This window comes from Solanum stenotomum, chromosome 3 (genome assembly GCF_019186545.1).
Source record: "Solanum stenotomum isolate F172 chromosome 3, ASM1918654v1, whole genome shotgun sequence".
Taxonomy (NCBI): domain Eukaryota; kingdom Viridiplantae; phylum Streptophyta; class Magnoliopsida; order Solanales; family Solanaceae; genus Solanum; species Solanum stenotomum.
In genome coordinates, this window is record NC_064284.1 from 4,031,949 (window position 1) to 4,040,945 (window position 8,997).

The 8,997-nt window shown below is 35.5% G+C and overlaps 1 protein-coding gene across 6 annotated transcripts; it reads right to left on the reverse strand.

Moving 5' to 3' along the window:
• Positions 1-691: 691 nt before the first annotated feature.
• On the reverse strand, positions 692-7,404 carry LOC125859574 (probable protein phosphatase 2C 8). 6 transcript variants are annotated; one of them, XM_049539344.1, is made up of 10 exons: positions 6,905-7,404; positions 5,965-6,073; positions 5,767-5,803; positions 5,587-5,631; positions 4,393-4,445; positions 3,724-3,885; positions 2,173-2,256; positions 1,369-1,458; positions 1,217-1,264; positions 692-1,098 (listed from the first exon to the last, which is right to left on the reverse strand). In XM_049539344.1, the coding sequence occupies exons 1-10, from the start codon at positions 7,189-7,191 to the stop codon at positions 985-987; spliced, it is 1,029 nt and encodes a 342-aa protein (XP_049395301.1). In that variant the 5' UTR covers positions 7,192-7,404; the 3' UTR covers positions 692-984. The 6 variants fall into 6 exon arrangements, with proteins under 6 accessions (XP_049395301.1, XP_049395299.1, XP_049395300.1 ...); XM_049539342.1 differs by having other exon boundaries at positions 2,152-2,256; positions 4,393-4,448; positions 6,905-7,341; XM_049539343.1 differs by having other exon boundaries at positions 2,152-2,256; positions 6,905-7,336.
• Positions 7,405-8,997: the final 1,593 nt, after the last annotated feature.

Consider the following 8,997-nt stretch of genomic DNA (forward strand, 5'->3'; position numbering starts at 1 on the left):
AAGCAAAACAAAAATGCTTAGTGATTACTTTTCATCTGTCCAATATGAGCGCATTAGATACCTGGTGAGATAGTTAAGTGCATACAAGCTTGTCTATGAAATCGCCATTATCAATAAGATTAAAAGAAAAAGGAATCTTAGATCCCATGTGGTCCTTCATTTTGGTTAAAATTTTCATAATAAAATACCCAACTTTGCAATATACAACTAGTAGTCTGATAATTGACGTCCACAATAGGAGGACTGTATCATTTGGCAATCAGTATCAGTACAGTTAATAATCAATTTAAGAAATCTAATGAAAGCAAAATAAACTTTGCAACTGCAAAGACATTTGATAAATAGAATCTTTTCACAAGCAATCAACCAAAATCATAGTTTGTCCTTTGAGAATCTTCTGTCAGTAGACAAAAACCATGTTATCTTTATTATTGATCTTTTCAGAGTAGTAGGTAGGTTTTATTAAGAGATTCTACGATTAGAAAAAAGAATATTCTTATCTAATTTGTCACCCAAAAATAAAATAAAATCTGGGACAGTTAACCAAGATGATTCATGAATGAGAATATTACACAAAATGTACATACATTTTTCATTTCTCAATCAGCAATTAACGACCATGAAAGGAAAGCAATAGCTTCAAATTAAGGTAAAATACTTGATGAAGCAAAGCTAATCAAATACAACAAACTGAAAAGGCTTGAATCCTTTAATTTCCACCAAAAAAGCTCGATTAGTTGTATGAAAATTTATCCAACTTGGATGGTTTGTTCATACATGTCTGTGCTGGAAAAGATTTCAAAGACTGACCTATTCTACAACAAATTGCACAGCTTGATCAAAAGCCAAGAGATCTGAAACGTAAGAATCTGCAACTACATTAGATGAAAGCATGATACAACCCATCACAAAGTATGAACCAAAGAACAAGACCAGATCTGGTTGCCTAGACTCTAAGATTCTTTTTGAACAAATTTCTGAGTTTTACTGCTTTTTCCTGAAAGCAATTACAACAGCGGAGCAGTTATCTTTACATTGACGCTCTCGGACTGCCTCCCGCACAAGGCGGCGACTCACAGCTTTCACAGATAGCCCCTCCTGTCAAACAAATGCAAAGGTTAAGCAAGTTGCTAACAGAAATTAGTCAAAAAGTGCAAATCATTGGGAGACTGCTTAACTTTCCAGGGGGTGACAGAACGGTGGGGGGATGGCATACCTTTAATAGCTTCTGAACAAAATCAACAGCATCACTTGGCCCAAAAACCTACAATCATAGGGAAAAAGTAATATCCCCGGGATGGGCACCCCAAGCATAGTGGTTGTATGCATGACTATAAGAATAATACAATAAGAAAAAAACAAAGATACCCCCCACAAGCCATCACAGCCAAGAATGATAAAGTGGTCTCTCTCGGTAAGGTCAAATGAATGAACATCTGGAGTTGCAATGACACCAACCTGCATATTGAATTCCTTTACATGAAAAAGATGAAATACACGATAAAATGCATGTTCAACAAGTAATTCAACCAGCTATTGAATTCTCTGGAAGATATTTGAGCAGCCACATGCACATATATGAAAATCCACTATCCACAGGATTCCTTCAAGCAACAAAAGACAAATGAAGAAGTGATAAGTAGACACACACACACACACACATTTGCATCTATTATGTGTAGATGTGGGTCATTTCATCCATTCCCAAAATCAAGGTTTGTCAGATAAACTTGACAGCTAGAGAAACAAACGAATCTATCACCTGTCTCAAATTATCAGTTCTTTTAAACACAGCTTAATTCATGGACACCTATGTAGCATGATTTTTTTGGAATGTACAAGGCCAAAACACTAGGAAAACATGACTTTGCTGCTGATATATGAACTGTATATGCAGCAAATGCACCATCAAACTTACCCCACACTTTACTCTGTACACGAAAACCTTTCAGAGGATAGGGAAATAACAAAAACGGAGCAGCTACAGATAACAATAGTAAGTTCTTAGGATGCTCAATTATGTTTCTGTAAAACCATGCAAAAACACATTATCACTTGCAATATGGATAAACAGAAAGAAACAATTATAGTCACACAATCACCAATAAAAAATTAAAGGAAAAAGAAAAGGTCTGGTCAACATTGAGATACTTTTAATCTTAGCACACAAACCTTCTTGAACTGCCGATCTCCGAAAGCTCTGGAAACTTCAAGGCGCGCTTGTAATCGTCCATTAGAACTGACAGATCCCCCAGCCTACAGGACCATGGATATTCATCAGCAGAAGTCAATAACCATAACAGAGAAGCAAGAAACTGTCCTCCTACCTACTGATGCTTCGTGGGTAGTGAGAAAGATATTGGGGACTAGAGATGTGTTACTTAAAAGGCAAGCTGGGCAGGGTAATTTGATAGTGAGTTTGCAAAGACACAGAAGGGTGGGAAGTTTTCTACTAAGAAGATGTATACCTACATTATGCCTACTTTCCCAAGAATTGAATGGAAGAGTATTACCTTGCAGCATGGAGTACATCCTAGATTCAAATTCATTTTGTGGCTGGCTGTGCAGAAAAGATTAGCAACAGCTGAAAGACTTGAAAAGTTTGGCATCCAGGTGCCACCTGACTGTGTGTTCAGTGGCATAGCAAAGGAAACTTTTGATCATCTCTACTTCGAATGCCAGGTGACAATGACTTTATGGGGACGGCTATGTAACTGTCTGGGAATCCAAAGAGTTGTTCAAGACTGGAGGTCAGAGATAGCTTGGATCAGTGATATTGCTAAAACGAATGCAGGAGGTGCTGAGATCAAGACTAGTGTGTTTGTGATGATTGTCTACATCATTTGGAGAGAAAAGAAATAAGATCAGGTTCCAGTGAGGGAGTTTATGCGTAGACAAGGTCCTAAGGGAGATCGGAATGCATATTCATCTCAGAGGACAACACAAGGCAAAATGGAAACCTATACTACAAGCTCTTAATAAGTATCCTTAGAGTTAGGCTCTTTGCATTGTAATAGATTAGTTTCTTGCTTGTTTTCTGTATGATTAGAAAGATAAATGGATAGTATGAGAAGCAGTTAGTCCTAAAACTGCGTTGATTTGTAATGATCCCTTAGTTATGAATGAAAATCTCTGTTAACCAAAAAAAAAATCAAGAAATGATTTGGGCACTACGTTCAACTTATGACAAGAAAAAATCAATTCAAAAGCACTTATCAAAAAAAATTGTTGGAACTACTTGGTAATCTAGATAGTAGCCTTGAATTTTTTAGGAAAGAAATTACAGACTAATCTGGCCACTACTCCCTAATGAGTATCTTTTGGAAAGCTTGCATGCACCTCGACTAAATCCACTTATACCTGTCACCTCTCACCAGCATAGGTATCAGGTATCTCTGCCTACCAAGACTTGAGCATGGAAAGAAATCACCTAATTCTTTTGCCAACAAGATCCTTCTTATCTACCTCCGTCTGAAAGGTATATACATGTGCTATTATATGAGATTATATCTGGACAAAGATTATGGAACACATTCAGTTTGAAAGTACCTAAATCCAGAATCAATATCTAATTATTTGATCAAAATGGATCATAAATTATCATAAGTTAAACAAACTTTAGCCAGTCTTTGAGAGTAAGAAAACAAGATAGATAATCCAGCACCACTACAAAAATGAGAAATGGTTTAAGCATTCAAAAGACACTCATTGCCTAATGCTTACTTTTTGGATGCGTGCACGTTCTTGAGGATATATAGCCTTGTGTTCCCTGGTCAAGACTATGGCCTTTATTGGAGTTGATCCATCAGAAGTGTTGTTCGAACCGTCAGTTGGAGATGACCGAGCTAAAATTGCTTTCGCATCTCCAATATTAGCAACAAACACCTAATCAGCCATAGTGCAAAGTTCATTAGATATTCAATGCAAATCCCTGGGAAACAATATGAACTGAGAGCAAGGGAAGTACATATTTGTGAGGCGCCACAGCTTATTTGAAGAGTAAGTTTTACATGAAGACAACTTAGATTAGAGGAACTACTTTACAGAGATACTAATGGTAGTTGGTTTGACGCTCAACATCCAGATGACTCTTTCAGGACCACACCGCATGTCACAAAAGCTTTAGCACCAAGATTTGAAGTATCTTAATGTAGGTTTTCCCTGAAAGGAATAGATATACACTTCTACATGTCTGTGTGTGAGAGATAGTAAGCAGACCAATCTAATATTGATGGACTCACACTACAGCTATGAGTGTTCCTCAAGCTGTATATGCTTCTGATGCCAAAACCATCATTCCAACAAGTTCAACAGTGTGGAAAGAGAATCATGGTGGAGCTCAAAAACCAACCACTAATTTGAGTACATAAAGAATTATAAGATCAAACTTACTTTGGAGCCTAATACCCAGACACATACTGCAGCTGCTCCATCTTGCCAACCACCTGTCGATGCATCTAAAAACTGTAAGTAGGTTATCAGCTTTTAAAAGAGACTAAGAAAATGGAAAGCTGAAGATCCTTAGCAAATAACAAACACAGCTTGAACATTGGAATATGAATCAAAGAAGTGACAAAACTAAACAATTTAGAGTAAAATACCAGAGAAGTGATAACATTTTACAATTCAGAGTAAAATACCAGATATGTGATATCAGAAAAACCATTTAAAGCATTCAAACATGAAAGATACAAATAGGTGAATGCTTTCAAGAAGTGAAGAAAGGTACAGACTGAGCAGAAACGCAAAATACATAAGAAGAGGTTAAACAAGGAGATAAAGAATGTCTTCCGAAGAAACAAAACCCTGAAAAGAAGTCAAGATATTCAGTTCAGTATTCCAAAAATGGAAATGAAAACCAGAAAGTCACTGTTGCTTCTTTTACGGTTTTACTTACCTAGTATCATGCCTTATGTAAACCGAAAGTACTAAGCAGTCAAACCTTTTCAATTGACTATACAACCAGGTTTGACAATGAAGTGTCTTGAACCATTGGTGTATACTTTAAGTATCACATAGTGAATTGATGCTTGTGTAGACCTCGAGGTTTCTAGTGCCACTAGCTAGACAGGCTAGATGGAACAGAATAAAAACATCAAAAATGAAAGATAGCAACACCATTCAACAGAACCTTCCAGAAAGAGGTGAAATTGCCTCAAATCCAGCAATTACCCCAAATCCAATATATCACTGGTAGAAACAGCAATAACCCGAAATCCATCACTGATCGCAATGAATAATAATTGACCAAATTTTCTCAAGGCAAAAGTCTTGCTTTTGAAACTATTAAACACCAACATCATTACCACCAGGCCATCATGAGGAGTATCAGAAACAATTCAGGCCATCCACCGCCATAAAAATATATAGCTTATTTTCCTTCTCAATGAAAATAAAAGAAACAGGGATCAAGTAGGATAGCGTCAGCATATAAAAATTAGGACTACGAAACACAAATCTTGAATGGGAGAACAAAATCACAATTATATTCAATCATTGCTGTCAAATTAGATAAAAAGGACCTCCTGATGAAACTTTTAAGGAAACCAAGAATACAGAAAAAGGTTTGAACTGAGAAAAAGATACCTTTGGTGCTTTCCTGAAGAAGAGACTCATCAGTTCTCCTAAATCCTGATAGACATGAAAAATGGAAAAGAGAATACATTAATCCACCATGGGTATTATCAATAGTTGGATCAATTGAAAACAGGCTAAGGAGCAATAATATCAAGTTTAAATATCTAGCAAAGAAGCCCAGTACCATACCTTCGAGTATGGCCTTTTTGGCTGCTTTAACATCCAACTGCAAATTCATTGAAAGAATGACAATGAGCACATAGTACACAGAACAGAAACAAAATAGAAAGTAACCACTACTAGTAACAGAAACTATGCAACAATTGATGATTGACCAATGGTCGCAACAAATATTAGACTAACACTAACAAGACTAAGCAAACACACCAACTCACGTGGTAAGCCTGCAGATAGAACATTGGCATGTAAATGCTTCCGGGCATACTCAGCAGCTAATCGACCTCCATGCCCATCATATATTGCAAAATGAGCACATCTATAAAGGAAATAACATGGTTAGGAAAATTTCAAAAAACCAAGCAGTGTATTAAATCAGATCTCAAAAAGTACATCGGTCTCAAATTCATGTCAAACTTGTATATTTCTCTTTTCTATTTTTCATTAGACAAGACATGACACAACTTCAGCTTACTGATAGAAGGTTATGAAGGACAAGGATTAGGGTATGACCTTAGACTTAGAAGGTTATGAAGGACAAGGATTAGGGTAGAAGGTTAGTAGGTAGTTGAGCATTGTGCCGCTTATCATTCCATCCTAGTAGGCATAGTATTACTCTTATAGTTTTTTGTTCTTTGATTCTGCACTACTAATCGGTTTTTGTACTACTATTATCGTATTATTTTATTGTAACTAATGTTCCTTTACAGAATGATTTGTCACATTTTCTTTAGTATTTTGCCATGGCTTCTTCACTTTCCTTTTATCTTTTTTCTAACTGCTTTGAAAAGTTTTTCCTAAAACCGAAGGTCTATTGAAACAACCTCTAGTGAGGTATGCATACACACTACCCTCCCCAGACTACATGGGATTACATGTGATTACATGCGGTTGTTGTTGCTGTCATTGTTCTAAGCTAATGCTATGAGTCCTATTAGATCTTCGAAAGACCAGGTTAAAAAAATAGCAAATAGAACGCCAAAACAAAAAGACTAAGTATTCGAGTGATCGCTTTCCTAACGCAACTCTTTCATCTCCCTCAATAATCAATTAACCAATTATGCGGAGTGTCAAACAAACCCTATCTACATTAAGCTAATCCATACGTAAAATACACAAATTTATTTGGGAATTAGGGTTAGTGAAAAACCTCAATTTCCCGGGAAATTCAAGGTCAGCATCAGGAAGAACAACAGAAGCGTCCTCCATGGTGTGTCTGGAACCCTTATCCTCAGCTGCATCAGCTTCTATTTCAAAATACAATTCACTTCCATTTTTCGGGACAGTGATTTCAGCCTTCGGCTCCTCATGAGTGTCGCTGCTTCTCAACTTCTTTGTTACGGAATCCGAGCTATCAGAATGAGCTTCGCGTTTGTTATTTGCAGTGGTGCTGACACTCTCTTTATCAAGCAATGTCGAATCGGAACTTTCAGCCATTATTTTTTCAGATGAACGGCCGGTATCCAGTAAATCGGTAGCTCAAGAGACGGAGACTGAAAGCTATATGGTGTAGGATAAAGTTTGAGGCAAAAACGGATAATGCGGCTGAAAGCGAGGACGATTTCAGAAAGAGGCAATTACATGGAACAGTGCAAGAATTTCTAACCAAATTCATCCCTGTTGTTTCACCTCAACTGTCACTTTATCGTTGTACTATTTCATTTAACCGAAAATATCCTTTAGGTTTCCTAAAATTAACCAAACACATCCATCCCTTCAATCACTATACTAATTATTTTTTTTGTTTCCCACCCGACTCATTCGGGGTGGCGCTCCAACAAGATTTTCTCTATATCCAGGACTCGAACTCGAGACCTCTGGTTAAGGGTGAAACACTCCCATCAGTTCCCACCAGTGTACCACAACCCATATTGGTCAATCACTACTAATTATTCTCTCTTTAATATGTTTTAAAATTTATATTAGTTTTCCTATATTACAATAAAACTTCACTAAATCAATATAGGTGGAACCATGAAATTTAAAAAGTGTTTCGACATCGTAAAATTTATTCGGTGATGAAATCTCAGATAATTTAAATGAACCCCCTTGAGAAAACGTCATTCATGAGCTTGAGAATTGAGATCATGATTGATGATGTCAATTATCGCAATAAAATGGACATTAATAACATGTTGGATTAGTGAAAATAATACATGTTCAGAGGTTTAAAACTTAGAAGAAATTGCGGATATCATTGAAAAATATAATGTTGATGATAAAGTTGAAGATGATATAATATCTATGGAGCCAATTATGCATAAGGAAACACTTATAATTGCACTTAGAACTCTTCACAATTTTGTGAGCAGTTCAAAAAGACAACACTGAAACTTTTGGATGCAATAAGAAAAGCTAAATATAAGCTTTAACTAGATTTTAATTTTAACAAAAAAACAGAACACAATTAAATCATATTAATGAGATCATATATTTATATAGGAGTTTTCTGAAAATATAATATCTTATCAAAATGAGTGACTTTTTTCACTAACCCAATTCGAGATCGAAAGAAAATATTACTTCATAGAGATTATTAATTAATCAGATATTAATTTAAAGAGGTTTCACTGTATTAATCAGTCATAACTCCTAATTTCTTTATCTTGTAATTATCTTTGAATTGATTTGAAACCCTTTTCTGTAATGAGTAGAAAATGGTATGCAAAATATTAAAAATATACAGATTTTGGTGTGCAGAAATTCAAAAAAAGCGCAGATTTTGATGTGCAAAAATTGAAAAATGTTTGAAAACCTAAAAAAAAAAAAGAGTGTGCAGATAGAGATTTATCTAATGTATGGGGAGGAGACAGTCTTGATCAGGTAGACAAATGATGCAGAATAGTCGATTAAAGCCGTCCGATATAGATTGTGATGGATTAAAAAAATTTAGTAAAAAATATCAAAACATAAAGTAAAAATATATAAATGCTGCTTTCTGAATTAGTCTCATGTTAGTAAAACCCATTTAGGGGTTTGTAGGTCTACATATCACTCAAAAGAGGTCACAGACGAATTTCTCAGTTATAAAAAAAAAAAAATATCACTCAAAAGAGATTGAGATTTTAGTCAATCAATATGCAATAAATTACTTTGTGATGAAATAGAAGATTTTAGAAAAGCAAGTTTCATGAAACTTGCTCCCTTGAGATTTCTATTATTCCTATCTGATGATATTTTTTCTGTCTTAATTTATATGATAATTTTAATCTTTTGAGAGTTAAAATAGTTTAAGTTTATCAT